Genomic DNA, 21,295 nt, shown 5'->3' on the forward strand with positions numbered 1-21,295 from the left:
TCTGCTTTGTTCAGCAAAAGAGCACTTTCATTTGCATGTTATGTGAGGAGATAAAAAAAAAAGCACTACAGTGTATCTGCAACTTTCTGCATCTTCTTTTATTGTATTGTCTTTTCCTTGATACATCACACACCCTCTTCTTCTCACCTGGACAGCCTGCTGCTCCTGTAAAATGTTTATCTTATCATGTTCCTCCATATTAACAAAGTATTGTAACTCTTTTGCACTCAGCTCTATGATTATGTTTTACACCTGCAACTTTGGCGATTAAATAGATTATTCTGCATGCAGCTTACACAGTCAAATAATGACATACACTCACTGGACACTTTGTTAGGTACATCTCGCTAGTACCAGGTTGGACTCCCTTTTGCCTTCAAAGCTACTTTAATTCTTGGTGTTATTGATTCAACAAGATGCAGGAAACATTACTCAGAGATTTTGGTCCATATGTGCATGATAATATCCCACATTTGCTGCAGATTTGTTGGATGCACATCTACCGTTCCACCGCATCCCAAAGGTGCTCTATTGGACTGAGATCTGGTGACTGTGGAGGCCATTTGAGTACAACCAGTTTGAGATTCGAGCTTTGTGACTTGGTGCATTATCCTGCTGGAAGCAGCCGTCCAAAGATGGGTACACTGGTCATACAGGGATGGACATGGTCAGCAACAATATTTAGGTAGGCAAATAAATAATACTCAATTACACCACCACCAGCAATGTGAACCACTGATATGTGGCAGAATGGAGCCATGCTTTCATGTCTTTTATGCCAAATTCTGACCCTACTTTCTAAATGGCACAGCAGAAATTGAGACTCAGACCAAGCAATGTTTTTTCCTTCTATGGTCCAATTTCAGTGAACTCATATGAGTTGTACCCTTCGTTTCCTGTTCTTAGCTGACAGGTGTGGGACCCGGTGTGGTCTTCTGCTGCTGTAGCCCATCTGCTTCAAGGTTCTGGTTCAAGGTCTGTGCATTCAGAGATGCTTTTTTGCATGTCTAGGAGTATTTATCCTATCACTTAGAAGCAGTCTGGCCATTCTCCTTTGACATCTGGCATCAACAAGACATGTTCACACAAAGAACTGCCTCTCACTGGACATTTTCTTTTTCCAGACCATTATTTGTAAATCCTGGTGATGGTAGGAAAATCCCAGTAGCTCAGCAGCTTCTGAAATACTCAGACCAGCCTGTTTAGCACCAACAGTCATGCCACATCCAAAATCACCTAAATCACCTTTCTTACTCATTCTCAGTCTCTCATTCAAGCAGGTTTGTACATCAGCAGGTCATCTTGACCATGTCTACATGCTTAATTTTTTTTTAGTTTTTGCCATGTGATTGGCTGGTTTGTGTTAATCAACAGTTAAACAGGTCTATCTAATGAAGTATTAAGCATATACTTTAATATTTCAAGTGTTATATTTTTACCATAAAACCTTAGACATGCATGTAAAGAAAAACAAACAAAAAAAAAAAAAAACAGAGCCGTCTGTAAATTTTATGCCTGAGGCTCATGGGAATTGCTTCAGTTTTATAGCCATTTCCTTTATAAAATTAAAAAAAAAAAAAAAAAGAAGGTTAGAGTCATTATGTCCATCCCCTGGGAAACACAATAATATCTATAAATGTATTTATGGCTAAAAGTCAAACCACACACAAAAACATGCAAATCTGTTACGGTGAGAAAAAAAAAGTTCTCAGAAGGAGGACTGATTTAGATTTTAATGGGTATTATACAAGTTTTCCGAAGGAAAAAAGGAAACATTGAAACAAGAGGCAAATGAAACCCCAGTTCCAAACCAAAACTACAACAGCATCAGCTAACAAAATGGATAGTGCTATTACACTGTACCCAACAAATACTGAGCGAGGGTATCATAATAATAAGACATAAAAGTGTTGTCTTGTCTAAAACATATGAGAGCACCTAAAGTTTAAACCAGGAAACGGTCTCATTTCTACTCTGATGATGGAGCCGGAGGTGCAAAGAATTAAAATCCATTTTTTCAGTTTTTGGTCTGTAGTGTAATATATATATACTCTATAATTCGTCAAATAGTAAAGATCCTCTCAGAAAAATCAACAGAGAAAAGATAATATTCTGTTCATATGGGTCAAACCTACAAAAACTACAGATAGTTAAAGTTCACAACCATTGATGGTTTAAAACAAAGAGTCCATCTGTTCTGGTAAATGCCCTGTGATTGCAATGATGCTCAGGGATCAGCAACAAAGAAACTGCAGTTTACAAATCCAAATATAGTCTATTTTTGGTTTCAAGTAAGAGCAAAAAATAATATCCATAATCAATTTAAGTGGAGCAAGCAAACATACCATACCATACCATACCATACCATACCATACCATACCATACCATACCAATATCTTATTTACATTATAATTGTATTTACATCAGGGGATACTGAGGGAAAGTATTTCAATTCAAAGTCCATGTTTAACTTGTTATTTGAAAACTGTAACAGGGTTTACGATGCACAATGCAAGGTTCTTTCTTTAAAAAGTGCAATTCCTTTTCTTAAAGTAAAAAAATATATCTCCATATTTTGTATATATGTAGAAATGTTGTTCATATAAACAGCAATTGTTGATTTAAGAGCCCTAAAGACAGTGACTAAAAATGAATGTGTCCGGTTGATAGGCAGCAAATTATTGTAAAATATAAATTATTTTATAATACTCCATAGAAAAATCAGAAGTACCGCATTTTAACAGAAACAGAAACTACTGAAGTCTTTTTTTTTTTCTCTCTCTTTTAGGAGTGTTTGCAGATTTTTTTTCTAGACTAATGTGGGCAAGTTTATCCGATATTTACCACATGGTTTGGTTGCAAAACATTACTGGATAACAGCAACAACAAAAAGTAATACTTCCATAAAATATCTAAGAATAAAACAGTGGCGGACCTGAAGGCGGCCCACAGAACCTCCAATACTTCAGCCTTACAAAATACAAAAAGGTAGATAAGCTGGTTTACATGCGTACATGTTTATATATGAATGTTTTTCTTTTTTCTTTCTTTTTTTTTTGTTGCTTGTGGAATAACAGTGCTGCGCAAGCAGTATTTCTTAAAAAGGACATCCTCTACACAGTTATAAAAAGCAAGCGGATATTAAAAGTAAATAGTGGTAAACTTGTGTCTCTTGTTTCCAGTGGCCTGCAATGACACCTTTGTGTGTACCAGTATATTGTGGCAACAAGAGTTTCATCAACTGCTCACCAAGCGCAACGTGTTTCTTCCCTTCATATTCAAGTAGTGTTATGTAGCTATATTTGCACATCTTAGAATAGCTTATACTGAAATGAAATCCTTGCACAGCATCAGGTGTCTAACCGCAGGCTCTGATGTCACTGGAAAGGTGTGTTTATCATCACTGAAGAAAGTCTCTCGCAGTTTCACGCTCAATTAACATGCTCGGACATCATGCTGCTTTCCAGTTCATTTGATAAAATTCATAATGTCATAATAATAATGACGTATACTGTATCATATTGTATATGACAAATTTTTTTGTTTTCCCCTACCAAAATCGTCCTTGTTTTTTGCCTCAAACACAGTTTCTTTTTCCCAACAGTAGGTGAAACAAAGTCCTTAAAACATGCTTCTTTTACTGAGTCTTTCTGTCTCGTCTTAAATGTGCAACTTTAGGATCCATTGCTGGGCTGTGCGGTCTGTCTGTGCGCCTCTGTGCTCGTGTCCTTGCAGTCTCCAGGAAGACTGCCGCTGGCCTGCAGGGCCAGCTGGGCTTGCAGGTCTTTGACGACACTTTCCAGGCTCTGCCGAGCTTCTCTCTCCTGCTGCAGCTCCCGCCTCAGCTGCTCACGATCGGCTTCTGCCTGCTGCAGCTGCACATGCAACTCTTCAATCTGCGCAACACAGACATCAGTAGGTAACCATGAAAAACAACTAAGGAATGGGATCAATAACCGCAGCAAAGCACAATAATTTCTAGTGCAAGGGCGGCCTTGGTCAGCTTGGAGGCATCTTACCTGAGTAGAGTACTTGACCCGGAGGCGTTCAGCTTCACAGCCTTTGTCACAAACTCGCAGCTGTCTCTCTCTCTCCAACTCTCTCTTCAGCCGCCCACAAGACTCCTCCGCATCCCTCATCTTTCTCTCCCAGTCCACACGAAGGCGTTCTATCTCCTTTCGCAAGTTGCGCTTGGCCTCGATGGCCTCACGAAGGCGCCCTTTCTTAGCCACTCTCACAAACTCCAGCTCCTGTAAAAACATCAGAGTCATTAGATTTGTAAACCTGATATCCAAAGAAACTTTTCTGATATCGGTTTCACACGTTACCTGCTGAAGACTGCGTTTAGCTTGAAGAGCAGCTGCCAGCTTCTCTTCCTGCTTCACTCTCATCCTGACAACCTCCTGCAGGATTTTTTCCCGCGCCTCCTTGGTGTCAAGACCAGCATAGAGCATCTGTCTCATGGTGTCCATCTCTGGGCAAACAGTCCCTGGCAGCCAGGAAGGTCTCTCTTGAGCCCGAGCAATGCTCTGAGGAATCAGAGTCTGAGACACACTGGTGCAAGCAGAGGGAGGTGAAGCCAGGGAGGAGGCTGGCATTGGACCTGAGGAGAGAGAGAGAGAGGTTTAACATTGTAAGGATGGTGATTAAACTACAACAGTACTGGTGTTCTAATTCTCAAAGACTCGATATAAAATTGAGAAGTTGTTGCAAATAATCACTAGAAGAGAAGACAGAAATTATAAAAACTAAAAGATTATTGATGTTTACTTGTTTGTTTTTCTTTGTAGTTTTAATCATCTGCTATATATACACATGCATTTGCTGCCACATAAATAGAAAACTATTATTTCTCTTGTACTTGTTCCATTTGACACCAGGTGGCGCAGGTGCACAGGAATCACCATGAACAAGCCTGCTCTTTACTGTGCAATAAAAGTTGAAATCGAAGAGTCTGTGCCCTATATAAGCTTTGCTCAATTTATTTTTGCAATTATTCTTTTTTAAAAAAAGATGGGTGGTACTCACTATCATCACAGTCATCCACATCAATCTCTCCATCTGTGTCCATGTCTTCGGCTCGGCTAGGGTTGCTGGAATGGGCCGGCTTTGTTGTAGGCTGTGCGTCACCATTATGCAGCTCCTGCATGGAAATGGCAGCTGTCCCCCTGTCAGGAGTGTTGCTGTCCTTGGGATGGACTGCAGGGGCCAGGTGGGCAAATGCCAAATTGTGAGTCCCCTGATTCCTTGAGCAGGTCCTGTGAGGAAATAAACACAGCCATTTGATTGGTAAAAGGCTTGATTTAAGAGATATGCTGTATTTAAAACCAAAACTGCAACATATTTGTTTGGAAGACTCACCTCTCCACCTCCTTCTGGGTGGTTGGTTTCTCTTTATCTGCTGCCTTGGGAGACCAGGGGCGGAAAGCAGAGGGCCTCTGTTTTAGTTGGACCTGTTTCAGATCCTGGAGCAACAAACGACACAACAAGCTTGGATAAACTCAGAAAACTGCCACTAGAACGTTAAATCAGCCATGACGAGTACATTCAAAGGCCTTTCTTTATTTAAAGAGGCCAGATGAGGAGAGGTCATGATGAGCTTTAACATTCCTCCTTTGAGCTTTAATTTTTCAAGTTACACATAACATAGACATATAGCGTACAAACCTTATGCGCAGACTTTGACAGTGACTGTAACCAGTCAGGTTTCCGGTCGCTTTCAGCTGACTGTAATTTGTCAAATTTGGACCTCTTGGTTGGGATGGGGCTGGGAGACTGAAGAGAGAGAAGAGGGGAATAAACAGTTAATCATCACAATCCTCGCAGAGATAAAAGCACATCATGTAGCACGCCATAGAGAGTTCAAAAACCCACAGCTTCTAAAAATGCTACAGTATGACTGCAAATGGCATTATTCATAAGCAACACATGGATTTGTCAGAACATGTAGACATGTTTTACAGTTCTGTACTACAGTAAAAGAGCAGAAGGTCACAGAATGAGAAAATACTGTAGAAAAGTCTCAGAGAGGCAAGGAGGATAGACGATGCATCTGTGTAAGCATTCAGCCTCCGAGCCTGGCATGTCTGCATGTTTGTGTGTGACTGTGTGTGCATGAGCAGGGCTTTGAGCTTAGCAGACACTCAAGCTGGTCTGGCTGGCAGCCAGTAAGGCTACATTGCTCCCTGCCAGGCAGGAGAGGCGCCGTCAGGTGGAGAAGATCGACTCCTCGAACCACAGAAATATTGCAATCCAGAGACAGAGGCAGACAGAGAGGAAGACAAATTAATGTAATTGCACTCACATCTGACAGGCGATTGAGTGGAAGTGTTCTAAAACGGCTGCACTTTAACACAGAGCAGCCGAGTCATGTGCTGTTTGAGGAGGGAAGCATCTGCGTTTTTATGTGCCACAAAATGCTGAATCTTGCAAGCCTTTTTTTGTGTATGTTGTATGCCCGTGTGTGTGGCAAGTTACAGAACCATGTGTTGAGATAGCTAACATCCTCAGCCAGGTCTGCACTTGTCAGATAGAGGATATGTTTACCTAGGCAGACACAGAGGCCAGCACAGACCTGCCGGTCGTTCTCTTACTCACTACTATGACATCCTGCCTCCAGGAATGGCAAACACTCCCATCTCTTTGTCTGCGCGTGCGATTCAAGACAGATGATTACTCTGTTTACCTTCAAAATCCTCAATGAGAAAAAGCACCCCCATTGGTGTACTTGTGCAAACTTAATCGCCAATTGCTGTGATCACCTGGAGATGGATATTAACAATAAACTTCATTTAGTATGAAGGCCAGCTGGTAATGAATCACGTCTCACAGATTTGCTGCACGCATGAGGGTTTGAGAATGTACGTGTGTGTGTGTGTGTGTGTGTATGTGTGTGTGTGTGTTCACACTGCTATGAGCGGGTGTTGGGACATGTGGGGAGGTGGGTGGCTGCGGGTGCAGACACGCATATGTGCATGTGGGAGGGTATGGACTAAGTGTGAGTGTGTGTACAGTGTGGCTAAGGGTGGAGGTGTTAAGTCAGGTCTGGCACGGCATACCTGAACTATAGATACCACATTTTTAATTAGGGTTAATTACTAAGACGAAAAAGTTTGACTTCTTAAAAAAAACTGATTGCTGTCAGTAATTTTGATAATTGTGTTAGTAAATTATTTAGGTTGTTTAAGCCTTTAATCTCTGCTTTTAACCCTTTGTATCACTGCAGATCGACTGAAACTTTGACCTTTGGAGTGTCAAATAGATTAAATTGCAATTTAAAGATGATGAATGAGGACATGGGAAAGTTTGGCTGACATTTTTTATTCTTTTACATTTTGTAGGTCTTCCCTATTTGAATTTTGTCTACATTAGTAAGTTTTAAACCTCATGAGGTGTACATGACATGTTCGTCTGGATACTCCCCTCCAGTCTGCCTGCCTTACAAATGTTTCTACCTGTCTAACCAGTCACAACGTTACACACCCATGTACAAGCCTGCTGGTTGGATTTGCTACTGTAAGGTAATTCTTTTACCCTAGACTAATCTCCTGACTGTGTTTAGCAATGGTGACTCGACCCCTCACCTGCCTGACTCAAGGCTGGTGATATTCTAAGAACTGCTGCCCTGGTGTAATCAGACTCTGTAATTACTGCTGTGACTGTTGTTTTCCTGACAAAGGATGTCTACCCGTCTGGTACTATTTCTACCCTGAGGTTTGCAGCTCCAGGAAGGCTACAAGCACTAGACATAATAGAGCCAGAAAGCAGACACTCCCAGACACCACAAGGGACCTACTGGCTAAATATGACACTGACCTCACAGGAGAGCAGCCGCACGGGCTTTACTCATCACCACATCATAGACATAGCATGGTCACAAAGTCATAACACCCTCCTTGTACATCCTATTGCCTCGCAGGCCCTTACAGAGCCAGGATAGGACATGCATCCCCATCTCTCTCACACTGGAAGGAGAGGGAGACTTCCTCTGAGGAGTTTGCTTTGGCTGCGTCCCCTGTGGGAACTGAGAATTGAGTGGGAGGGGGGGGTGGGCCAGAAGAGGGGGGACCACAGAGGAAGCACTGAGCTGAAGGAATGTATACTTGAAGGCCAAGTACAGCCTCCCCTTTCAGACTCCATTCAAGCATTGCCCTTTTCAACTCACTATTGTATGATATTTCTTTGAGGCGCTGCAATGAGGGAGCGGTTCAAAGCAAACCTGTAGGCTAAACAGGGTCTAATAGCAGAAGGGCAAGAGCAGGCATGTTTTATTTTTTAATTAGTGCTACATAATGGCATGGCAATACAAGAATAAGCTCCAGCTTCTTTATTTTTCTTTTTTTTCCCCTCCCCATCCCAGCATGGCAAATAACCACAGACACACAACACTTTGCAAACATATCGATATCTGTTCAAAGAGCGTGGCGCTCAACCTGCGTGAATCATACTTTCTCAACATGATGCCAACTGGAGCGTGATTTTGATTGAACTGCTTTTTCACTTGAACACGGAACTAATCAACAATATTTCTCCTGTCGTTCGGTATGAGGGAAAAAGTCTAATCTTAACATCTTGGTTAGTTGAAGGGGAGCTTCAGCAAACATCAAACTGCAGACAACTGAGACTAAAGTTTAATCTCTTAGCTTCTCCAAACCAACTGAAAAATTATATTTTAAGCATTTTTTTTTTCAAGAACTGCGTCCACAGACAAATGGTGAACCGTTTTCACAGGGGCTATTTTCTCGACACACACTTTGTCTGCCATTAGGGAGAGATGCCAGAGGAGGAAGTGAGAATGGAGGGGGACGTGAGAGGATCAATGAAAGCATGAATGGATGCGTAGCAGGCAGGAAAGTGGGTGGATGAAGAGGGAAGAGGTAGCGGATTGGAGTGTGTGTAAAAATGTATGACCCCAACTCCTGAACTGAAGTTTTAATCTATTTCTGGTTGTCGGTGTTATTCTAACCATGTATTCTAACTTTGTCATTTCTAAGATTTATGAGCATGGTGAGTGCGTTAACAGACCACACACACGAGCAATCACACAGGTTTAAACAAGCCAGGATTTTAGCCAGATCATCTAAACCGCTTATATGAGGTTAAACCAAAATTAGAATATGTAAGTGGCGAGGGAAATACAGTAGGTCGAAGTAGACCAAAGACAATGATCTGTACGTGTGTGGTGAATGTTTACTACACACCATTTCTAAAACCTGTCAGACTGCGTGTTTCTTTTCTCATAAAAAAAAAAAAAAAAAGATTTGGTGATAACAGATTTATTATTATCTGTAGCATTAGAAATGATGCAATGGAGATTATTCTCTCTCTCTCTTAATTATCTGCCAGGAAAATATGTCATGAGAGCCAGCTTTCTAGGTAGCTTAGCTTGGCATAAAGACGGAAAAGAATAGGCCACTGCTAGCCTGGCTCTATGCAACAAAATTAACATAAACAATAAATCTCTATCATGTGGGTAAGTGAGCTTTTGGGTGCTGGAAAGCAGACTGGCTAGATAGCAGAAAATGAGAATGGTATCAATAATCTCATCTATGAGAGGCAAAGCAAATGAGTACAGTTCCCCAAAATGTCCCAAAATGCTAATAACTAATAATTATTCATGCCTTTCAGACACACACACTCACACAGGCTCCGATGGAAGAATAAAACTGACACCTCTAACATCTGTTGTGGCACTAAAAAAAAAAAAACTTTAATGAAGAAACAAAACATGAGGCAACACTCGCACGGCAAGACCAAAATAGATGAACTTCCTGCAGAGCAACAGTCATACAACACCAACGTATGCTGCATGATAGAATGGCATTAAGAAAAGTGCACAGCAACAAGACACAACAGTTTCAGATTACGGCCTCCTTTCCCCTCCTAAACCCCCGAATGTAATCCCCAGATCGACATGTGCTTACTGGGGCGCTGTCTCACTCAAGGGCACACCAACTGGCATGGCTCACATGGGTAACAGCCTTAGTTGGAAGTGAAAGAATACTAGTTTTGGTAATCTGATCCCTACAGTTTGGTGTGGATGGTCACAGGGATGCCTTGAGCTCTCTATTCAGCTCTCGCTGCATAAATTGTACGACAGTCCCTTGATTTATATAAAGCCTTGTGGTCACTGTAACAGCTGGGAGAGTATTACTGGTGTCTGCCCAGAATATCCCTGAAACTTCATCCCATATTCCACACAGATACTGCACAAGCTCTCATTTCCCCTCTCTAAAGCTCAGCTTAATTTATCAATTTACGGTGTCTCTGCTTGTGAATATTTTGTTTACGTGCCTGAACTGAGCCATGGCAGTGTGGCCACACAGAAACCGCCGCAGGGCCAAGCATAAGGATGGCATTACAGCGGAGCTTATTGGATTGTCCTAATTGTCTTTGGGATTGAGACTTGATGAGGTCTGAGGAAGAGGCAGGACAAGCTGCTGTTCCTAAAGGTGGAAAATCTCATAAGATCCACACGGCCTGACACATATAGCTTAATGGCAGCAAAACACGGCACCAAAAAAGCGATTTAAAACTATCAGAAGAAGAAGAAGAAGAAACAGCCTTTATTGTCCCACAGAGGGGAAATTTGGGTGTAACAGCAGCCGCAGTTATTATAAATATAAATATAAAAATATAAATAAAGATATAATAATTTACACTATTAAGAAAATAATATATATAAAATCGTTCATAAAGTGAGTTGTGTGACGTTTAACCTTTAGGTAATTCCTGCAGAAGCTACTTTATGCAGGTTTTTTTACATCTGTGCAATATTATTATTGAGTTTTCACCAATCTAAATATATAACACAGCATTTGATCCCTAATCTGTGAATTTTACTTCTGAATATAGAACGGGGTGTAGTACAGATGTTAGTTTGTGTGGCAAAATGTTTAATGACTTTAAAGTTGCAATAAGTGCAAATTTGATTTTGTTTGGCCACGAGAAAGGAACTGTGAGCACAATATTAATACAAATGTCACAGTCTAATTGTCTAATGACAATTTTGCATACTTGTATTCAGAAATGCACAAAATACGCACTTGTTTTGATGGTGCAAATAGGCACATTTATTGCTTAAACATATTTGCATATACTTCACAATGCTGTGGTCAAAGAATAATGACACCTTCAGTGTTTACTGGTTCCCCGTGGGGCCACTTGAATAGGCAAGTGGTTGGGGGTAGGCATCCAATGGGACCCTGTCATATTTTTGGACTCTTTCCCTATTTCCAGTCTGTCCACTGCTGTCCAATAAAGTGTTAAAATGTGGGGGAAAAAAAGAACATATTGGACTGGTTGCCCGCGAGCCTTGCTTTCACTATGTAATTCTGTCAGTCACAAGGTGGAAAACCTCAATTGCACAATCAAAAACAATAAAAAGATGGCACTTTTGTTTCCATTGTGTCCTATACAGCAAACAAAAACAACAACAACAAAAAAGAAATCGCTTATTGGAGATGGCAAAAAGCACCCAGAGCGAGGGTGGTAGAAAAAGTCATTTACCTCTTTAAGAATGTAAGTACTCACGTATGGGCAGAGATTTTTGTACTCTGTTGGGTTTAATTCACCTCTGTCAATGCAATCATACATCATATACAAATGAGGATAAAAAAAAATATTAAGACACAATAAACTCTATAATCTTTTGATGACAAGTTTCATTTTTAGCATCCTCATCATGAAAAAACTTGTTCCTGAATGAATGAATTGCTTTTGTGCGCATGAAAAGATCATCTCTCCGGTGAGAGCAAACACAGAGAAAGATTACTGTACTACTGAATATGAATTCCTAGTCAGGTCCAAACATGGCAACCATAACAACGGGACTTGCCCGCCGGCCTTTCTTACGGTGGTGTTGACAGTGGTGCCCAAATCACTCTCTCCCTCAGAAGATGACCTCACAGTAGGAAGGACCAATAAGTTATTTCAACAGATATGGAAACCCGAGACTAAAAGACGTGAAACAGATATCACTGCAGATTATATTTTATTAGCACGAGCATGTTCGGTATGGTTGTGAGTCAAAGTTATCTTAGGAAATGAAACGTGCTCTGTGACTGGTGTATTTCTAGATGCACATGGTGCCAAATTCAGCAGATAGTTGTCTGAGCCCCCCTGCTGTACTCTTGGAATAAGAGAATTAGAAATCAGACCAGATCTGAAGCAAGACGCAAGGCTGTATCTACAAACCAGTACGGGCAAAGAAACAGTCTCTGCCACGATCTGACTGGAACATACCACACATATGCGCACACACAATGCCTTTATGCTTCTATTAACATTTAGCACACTTATAATATTGTAGGAGCAGCTGCAGTCCGGACCAGAAGGCCTGAGGGGATGAAGGTTAACGAGAAAGACAGAGAGAGGGAGAAGGAGCAATGACTCACTCTATGTAACGGGAAAATAATTTGATAACCATAATGGGTCAAATCAACTTGAAACATATTCACACACTTTTTAAGAGCATCAAAAATTGAAAAAGGGGGTTTATGAACAATATTCGCTACTTGTGGTTGACTTGAATGTTACTTAAAGCTTAAAGCAAATACTTTGTCATTTAGTGATCGCTTTGAAAAAGGAAAAAAAAAAAAAACAAAAAAAAAAAAAAAAAAAGGAAGCTCCAACCAGGCAGTTTTATAAGCATCACCCCAGATTTAGATTGTCTAAGTGCTCTGGAATTGAAGGGAAAGCTGTGAGAAAGCTTTTGTCCGGCCAACCAAAATGGTTACCAGACAGGCATGCGCTCAAAAGTACTTCCAACACCTAAAAGGAGAAATTCTATCTGTTTCACTATTTTTCTAACACCACAGACCAATCAATGTATTTTCTAATTACATCATTTAATGCAGCAGTGCTGCAGAAAATTTCACTGCATACGCGTGGCCCTATCCCGACTTTCAGACATGTGTGCGTGCCTTCACAGAACTTGATCTTTGTCGTACAGCAGTGCCAGCGCCATCATTGCCATGCAAGCTTAATCCCTTGGCATTACACTGACCCTGATCTGATTCTCTGGCGATGGTGCTTTTCTGTGTTTTAAATGATCTATTACCTTGATTTTACTTCAGTTTATAGCATGACTATAATTCACCTTGCTTAAAATGCGTAGTGATATTCTAGCAATTGAAAGTAAAAGACTTCTGCAAAGGCTCTATGAATATTCCCAGCATTTACACCTCTTACTCACAATATAAACAATCCAGCATTAGTTCCACAGCCCTGATGTTGAACATCAGCAACAGCAGATTTGTTGCCTTAAACAAACAAACAAGTGATTTCTAAATACAAAATGATCTTTTTAAAATATCTTCAAAAAATTGCAACAATTTGCATTCCACTAATATAAAAAGAAAAAAGGAAATTTAGAATAAAACAGCCTATTTAATGACAACAAGGAATGGCTGTTTTGGGTGCGCTGGCAGTAATTTTTGTGATAGAGCAACTAAAAAAATATGTAGATGTATCAGCAGGATTCATTTAAAGGAGCATTCCAGCAATTTAAAAATTGCTTAGGGCAGCAGAGGTCAGAATATCATATCTTTGACTCCATAAAAGAAGCACTTTCTGTGCAGTTCAATGGTAACTTTTATTACACCCTCCCTGATAAGTTGTTTCAAAACAGTCCATATGTGTCTTTCAGATATTAGTCTCTCAATGTGCTTATTTTCCTGTCAAAAGTAAGAAAGGCATAATGGTTTATAATGGCTGGAAAGTACCTATCATGGTGAATAAACTGACCCTTATGTTAAGAGAAAATAATTTCTGAGGGAAAGGAGAAAATAGTTATTTACAGTATGAGAGAATAAAACATGGGGGCCAGTGGAAAATCTGCCAATTTGTAACTGCAGAGCGATGAAAGAAACACATGAAAATCTCTGATAAAAGCCAACTCTGTTACTTCCTAAACAGATCAATGTGTTAACAAACATCATCTAATCAGAGTACTGATGTTTACCAACTGTAAACGCCGATAAGCACATCCCTGCCCGTATGCGGGGAAGTGTGCACAGCTCTCTCGCTGTTAGCAGGCTCGACAGCAAGACTGCAAGTCCAGTGTCTGACTGGCTGAGTTTTAATCCTGCAGATTAATACTAATGCCATGGCAAAGAAGGCAGATTGACGATTAAAATGTCACTGGATAACCTCTCCGCAACCCAAACAGAAACAGCTCCAAATACACAGACCGTTATATCACTCCCAGTACCTGGTACTGGACGACTCCACTGCATCTCCCTCGCAGGGCAGAGACTGTGAGGCTTGGACAGGAGGAGGCCCGGGAGTCCAACAGAGTGGAGGAAGGGCAACAGTATGAGGACTTCCAGTGTACACTGAAAGGCTAGCTAGACAGCTAGACTGCCAAAGGACCACCTTTCTCATCGGATTTTCAATTAATTTTTATCTTTTATTGTTCTACTCTTGATTTCCCTTTCAGTCTTTTATATTTGTAAAATATATGGGCTTACAGGAATCGAAACTCAAGCTAAATGATGAGAAATTTATATTTCCATTCAATCGAATGGCTGTCAGATGGGATTCATACTGACCATCATTTTGCAGTCCTCTTGCGCATTTTATTAAGCTAGAATAGGGCAGTAAATATCAATTATGAAAAATTACATGGTTAACAGTGAATTTCTCGTACAGCTATTAAATGGCAATGGGTTGCCAGGTTTGCAGTGGTGTATACCTGGGTAGCCAATAGTATATTTTATTATCTGCCAGTCTAATTATGAAAGGAGATAACATCTGTAAAGGTCTGAGTTGGTGCCATGTGCTTGTGCCTTCATCCAGATTAGTCTCATGTTGTGCAACATCCAATTTCAAATCCATGCACATGGTTGCCATACTGGTTCAGGCTGCTTCCCTCAGTGGCTAGTTATTATGCTAGGTATTTCAATTATTTATTCTTTAATTTATTCTGTTTCAGCATTTAGTGAGCATCATCTCTTCTGGTATTCTGGCCTTAAAGCACACATCGTTTCTGTTACTACCATCATGTTGCCCCCCCCCCCCCCCCCCCCCACTTCTCCTTATTTCCCTTTTCAACTGAAGGGATACCAGTTAATCAATCAACTAGTCACATATGACTTTGATATGTTCCCACCATTTTTATTACTGGTTTCAGGTGCCAGTTATTTATTTCATACAATAATATCACAACCTCCTCAGATCTCCTCAGTCCTGCAGACCTGGCCACCTTAACCTAATTAATGACACCCTGTATATATACCCTTCCATACTGAAATGCCCAACTACACAAGAACCCAGTTTACGTTTACTCTACAACTGAATCCTTAAGAAGGCTTTAGAGGGTCTTCCAAGGTGGGCGGTTATCATAGAGTTGACCCAAAGCCTGAGTTCAGCACTCATACGTTTCATCTTCATTCAACAATTCACCAGGATCATTGCTGTGGAAATAATTTAATATCTGAGAAAGAAAACCCAACAGCACCGTTACCCACAGCTAATTTAAAGTGCAAGCTGATCATAAAACGTGGTGTAACCAATGAGCCATTGAGGGGCTGGTCATTTTTCAAAATTTCAAAGCAGCTCACTGGTCAGCTGAAGAGCGACTTGCAGCGCCGTGCCTTCACGGTAACCCGAGCCACATGACCACATGCCCCCCTGATCAGGCAGTGGAGAGGAGGGCAGGTGGCAGGTTTATTTGGAAAGATGAAAATGGGATGAATACCAGAGGTTAAGAGGTGTGAGGGGTAGGAAGGGGGGGGGGGGGGCTGAGGGGGAGAGTGCAGAAGGGGATTTGGGGGAGGAGGCCATAAAAGTTGTGAGAGGGCGAGGTGAAGTTAGGGTCACTGCTCACCCAGGGTCCCATGAGATGTCATTTCACCAACACAGTATACATCCTGAGAAAATGCTCAGGAGCTAATTGGCTGAACTGAAGTAATAAATCCTGCTGAAATTTATAGATACCATTTGAGGTCATTTAGTTGAAATGCAGCCTTCCTGGTCACCAGGTTAGAAAACCTAATCTTTGTTCCACCAATGTTGTTTCTATCTAAACAATGAAACACTATTAGAGACACCGGATGGGAATTTTAAAGACATTCTTTTTAATTATCTTTGAACTTGAAATTTAGCCTGCAAGCCCAACAGTATCGTTTGTGACTTCAGCGCTACATATGAGGCATTTTTCTGATGCAAAAGAAACACACAACCAGCAAGCTGCACCATCTGAAAGGTGCTAATGGGCCCATTCAAATAGACGGGAAATGATGAGAAAAAAAAGAACTCCCATTAACGAGCAATAAGGAGCCTTGACGTAACTGAAGAGAGCGACTCCAGATGGGGGGAAAAAAAAAAAAAAAAAAACAGAAAGAAAAAAAAAAAACACAAGAAAGCCCGTCGGTTTTATACTTGTTCAACCAATTAACTGTCAACCTACTTTCAAAACAACACCAGGAGTTATGGCCTCTGAAAATGTTCTGCTCTTGCTGGCAGACTAACAATCTGGCTCAAATGTACAACGACCTCACAGTGCGAGTGTGTGTATACAGTAATATTTGACAGAGATCAAATAGCATTTCACTTGTTTCCACTTGTTAGAGGAATTGTCTGTAAGGGAAATAGGGGATAAAACACCCACAACATCCGTTCCTAAGATCACACATTCCATCCTTAAACACTGGTTTTGTGTCCCTCCTCCATTCATAGGAAAACATATCTGCTTACAGAAGTAATTAGGTGAGAGGGCTCGAGCCGAGCAGCTTCCATAAAATGAATATGAGCGCTCTAAAATGGAGGACTGAAGGGGCTGGGTGGTGGACCGCAGCACCTCATGAATTCTGCGTTTTGCCGTCTGTTTCTTCACTCTGAAAAATTCTTGGAAATGTCTTTTCCTGGATCATTTTATTGCACAAGAGCCTGTGTTTTTCTCCATGGCAACCACATAACAGTAGAGCCCATAAGCTCTGACTCAACAAACAGAACTCCACAAAATACCCATTTCAGCGCCAGGGTTTTCCCCCCCTCGCCCAGCTTTCCTGCAAAACCCTGCCTGGGACAGCTTTAAAACAGAGGCCAAATGATCGCACTGACCATGAATGAAGGCACATGCTGGGATTAATCAGGGCGAACATGTGACATAAGCTGCAGAGGATATGTGTGGGGAAGCAGTCTCGCAGGCTCCTGATGAGCCTCAGGTGTTGCATTGGTTCAGGCTTTTTTTTGTGGACCGGAGCCATGGCAAGTAGGAAAGGCAGCAGCTGGGTTAACCTGCAGGAGTCCTGCTTAAAGCAGCAGCAGGTTCAGAACAAATGCACCAAACAGAGCATTACATAAAAGTCTGTCTCTCTCTTGGTGGGCTGAGCTGGAAGGACGCAGGCGCTCTGTGGTCCTAATGTAGCTGCTAAAGGGGAGGCAAGCTAGGGATTAGTGTTGCAGGCAGGCACAGGCCTGAGTGGAGGGCATGATGTATGTAAGTATGTAATCTGCATGGCCTTTCCCCAAACAGCAAATCTCTGAGTCGTGAGGTACTGCAGTGCTGCAAACAGTCCTGTGAAAACTGCCGTGTGTCATGAACAACGCTAAAACTCTGCTGTTCACAGTCCTGTATTCAAGCGTTAAGAAACCACATCTTTTTAAATGAATTCCACTTCATCTACTGTAAAGACAAAGTTATTCGAAGGAGACACTGTCCTCCCACCATCTGTCCTTGAATCATACTCATCATTTAGCATGCCAGATGAGGATTTAGTCCTCTGCTTTCTCATTGGTGAACCATCAACCTTCATGTCTTGACTAGTTAAGGCCATTCCTAAGAAAACAGGACATGTCTGCTAAATTGTAACTCAAGACAACCGTGAGCTAGGCCACAGTTTCAGCTGCTGTCAAGCAGCTGTAAGGCCATGCACGTGTGGTTTCTCTGCGTCTTGCAAGTCTTTCAGAGGCTTCACCCTTGCAAAAACTCCAAATCAAACAAAATTATCCTTTATTTGTTGCATATAAGGTCATTGCAAAGGGGCATGGGAGGCTGCCAACTTTTCTGTTTGGTTCTCCCATACTCCCCGTTTACCTTGTAGTGAACACAGAGGAGTATGCCACAGGGAGGGGAGGCCCTACACAGGAACTCAATAATAACTTTCAGCAGTCTAGCCAGGAGGCTGGAAGCCCAGACTGCGGCTGTTCTCTCCTGTCCTCATACCTCCCTCCACATAGCCCCACGCTCCTCCCTTTACCCCCCTCCTCCTGCTGGCCTGTGTCTGCTCCACAGGACTGATGCATTCTGCAGACAGGCCAGCGCTCTTAAAGAGACACAGGCCACATTTTTATCCCCTGAATCACTGCAGTGGACGGAACCACTAAAGAAAGAGCAGAGTCCCTCATTTCCAGCCTCTCAATCAAGAGCCAGTGCTTTATTTCACTCCTTTTCTTAATGCTCAAGACGCTTCCATGACGCAAAAAGCGAGCCAATAAATAGGCCAAAGTATGCTGAGAGGCTCTCTGTGAATCTGTGAGCTGGATTCTTTGACTGCGCCTGCCTTTGAAGGTGCCTTTGATGCTTTCTTTAAAGTTTGGCAAATGATCTTGGCATTGAGAGCATATTTAAGATCATTGTCATGATAATTTTTGGAGACACTTCAATAAATCTAACAATGAGGATTTTGTAATTATAGTAATACCACTGAGGGCAGTGGTTTATAAATTGCATCTATTATACTATTATTATTATTACTACTACAATGGTGTCTGCCTTAGAGGGCACAGATTTGACTACAACACGCAATTCTAAATCACTGAATCATAATCAGTTTTGACTTTATTTTGGCTGACTGATTAATCATTGATATAAAACCAACATTAAATACCTGTCCACTGGCTGTGATGTTCAAAAAGGACAAGAACCATAAATTCTGCTCGAAAAATTACCTGAACGATTAATCAGAATTTATATTTGAATAAATAGTTGGCAATGCATCTTCTATTGACCCACTAATTGATTAATCTCATAGCGAGTGCAGCCCTAATACAGATAAAAAGCTGCTTTAATTCGGCATCTACTTCTGTGTTTATTCGCATCACTCAGCCTACAATAAGAAGCAGAGAGCTTGTCCTCCACGGCGGACAAAGACTCCACTTAATGATGTACGAAAGCAGTACTTTAACTTAACGGTGTCGCCATCTCTTTTAACTTGATAAAATGAAAATCCCTACCTTTTACTTTCTTTCCTCCTATGTTATGAACTGAACAAAGCATAAACAGTTTGTGTGCAGAGTCAGTGTGCGAGCGTTATACCACGGCAAGGAAACGATTAAAAATTTAATAGAGATGAGTGACACAGAAACCTACAAGGGCGTGCCTGCCAAACACGCTCTCATTCTTTCGCTGTCAGCACTTTTCTTGTCTTCATATACAGACTGCATGAAGCAGCAGAGGGTCTGAAAACCCAGTGCCAGACTGGTGAGAGAAAGAGGTCAATATAAATTATTTATATTATAAGCAAATTGATTTCTACTCCTTTTAATTAGTGGGTTCATATTATGTATGCGCATATTGTGACATGGGAGGGTTTCATAAGGTTAACATAAGCAATAACAGAGTGGCATATCCCTCCATTTGTTAAATATCTTAAAAGGAGCTAAAGGGTTAACACATCTCAGCTGCAGCATAAAAACAAATGAAATCTCTATGGGAGGTATCAGTGCCAGAGTCAGCAAAGCTGCACAGTCCTTTGCAATGATAACCCCATTCTGGAAAACCTATAAGGCTGGGAATCCAGCTTCAGATGGAGCAGAGTGCTCCAGCTCAGGCTCTTAAAAACTGGGAAAGAAATCATAACTGAGAGTCTCCGGAGTGTCTTCTTCCCTGAAGTCTCCATGAGAATCCCACTCTCCTCGAGCTCCAGTATTTTCAAGGCTTAACAATGTTGTTATTGCCACTTAAGTTAAATGTGCAAACAAAATAAAGCCACCACCTGACAACAAGGCGGTTTCTGGACAAAGGGAGAGAGCCTGGATCCATATTCCTACAAAACAACTTACTGTTCGCTACTCTGTGGCGAGCAGGGTGCTTTGAGAGGGTGACGCATACCCAAACAACACCAAGCCATTGAATCACCCGTGTTTACGCAGCCACATAATTCTCCACCATCTGTAGGGCTTCGGCCTGATCTTCTGTGTAGCATAATAAGCTAACAGACTTGCTGAGTATAGTCTTCTGAAACACTTCAAAAATACAGCAAGCTCATAAAACAAAACACAGATGCCTTGCCCAGAATACATCTTTATTCACAGCACTGATGGCAACTTCACGGTGACGTCCTCTCCTTTGCCCTCCTCACCTCCTCCACCTTACCAGGCAGATGCGAGATGAGAAAAAGGCAATGAACTTCTGACCTGTCATTCAGACTGCGGGGGAAGCTTTGCAGCTTGAGGGCAACCAGAGTCCACCATCCACTCTTGTCTCTCTTTCCCTCAATGTCTCAACCTACCATCCCATAAAGCCCCACTAAAAACCTTCTGCTCCCCCTTTTATGGGTGCCAGATGGTGGGGAGGCCTCCTTGCCTCTGGACTTGCCTCTCTAGTCTAGTAAAACCAGTTGACCTCGATAACATAACAACTGCTATTTATGAAAAGGCTTGGAAGAAAACACACAAACATCCTGCCGCCGAAACAATCAAATGCCATCTCATCTCCCAAAGAGCCCTTTAACAAGATGATATATGTCTGGATCTGTACCCTTGCACCAGGAAGGCAGTGAAGTCCAGATGCAGAGACTACACCCAGGTACAGGGTTTTTTTTTTTTTCTGTGAAGGATTTTTATTTGCGTGTCTTGGGTGTGAGCGCAGGACTTTGGCAGCGTCTAAAATTCTCCCTGAGAAACGGGGAAGCAAAACAAACAGAGCCGTCTGCATTCAGGTCGGAGCTGAACCGCAGAACCACAGTCTGGCCTGCGGTTCACAACATTCTGTTCCAGCACTGACTTCACCTAAAACAAACACTCTCAACACCCGTCCACCTCAGCCAGAGGGAGAGAGGAATCTGAGGAAAAGTTTAGGTTCAAACTCCATTAACAAATCCCCCTCTCACACGGCTACTTCTCGGACCGATGTTTTCACCAAGTGCTCGGCAAACTCAAATCTTTTCACTCACTTGTCACTTGTGTAGGAGTTGTGTCCTTTGAATGTTCAGAGTGAATCCAGTGTTTGAGAGCTAACAAGAGTCGGGTGGGAAAGAGGGTTAAAAGGCCACAGATCACCTTGTTATAAAAGAGCAGTCAAATGAGTAGCTTCCTATTATTGCAAGTCATTTTAAGTGATTATCTGCTC

The 21,295-nt window shown here is 41.7% G+C and overlaps 1 protein-coding gene across 2 annotated transcripts in view; it reads right to left on the bottom strand.

Annotated features, from left to right (window-relative positions):
• Positions 1-1,719: 1,719 nt before the first annotated feature.
• The window catches only part of skib (v-ski avian sarcoma viral oncogene homolog b), a 31,072-nt gene continuing 11,496 nt past the window's right edge, over positions 1,720-21,295 (bottom strand). Inside the window, exons 2-8 of one of the 2 annotated variants that reach the window (XM_030729259.1) lie at positions 5,668-5,775; positions 5,362-5,465; positions 5,029-5,258; positions 4,329-4,603; positions 4,020-4,250; positions 3,723-3,896; positions 1,720-3,081 (exon numbers count right to left, since the gene is read on the bottom strand). In XM_030729259.1, the coding sequence (XP_030585119.1) occupies positions 3,019-3,081; positions 3,723-3,896; positions 4,020-4,250; positions 4,329-4,603; positions 5,029-5,258; positions 5,362-5,465; positions 5,668-5,775 (1,185 nt within the window). In that variant the 3' untranslated portion in view covers positions 1,720-3,018. Of the gene's footprint in view, positions 3,897-4,019; positions 4,251-4,328; positions 4,604-5,028; positions 5,259-5,361; positions 5,466-5,667; positions 5,776-21,295 lie in introns of both variants that reach the window. The other variant, XM_030729260.1, reaches the window with a different exon arrangement.

This window comes from Archocentrus centrarchus, chromosome 5 (genome assembly GCF_007364275.1).
Source record: "Archocentrus centrarchus isolate MPI-CPG fArcCen1 chromosome 5, fArcCen1, whole genome shotgun sequence".
Lineage (NCBI taxonomy): Eukaryota > Metazoa > Chordata > Actinopteri > Cichliformes > Cichlidae > Archocentrus > Archocentrus centrarchus.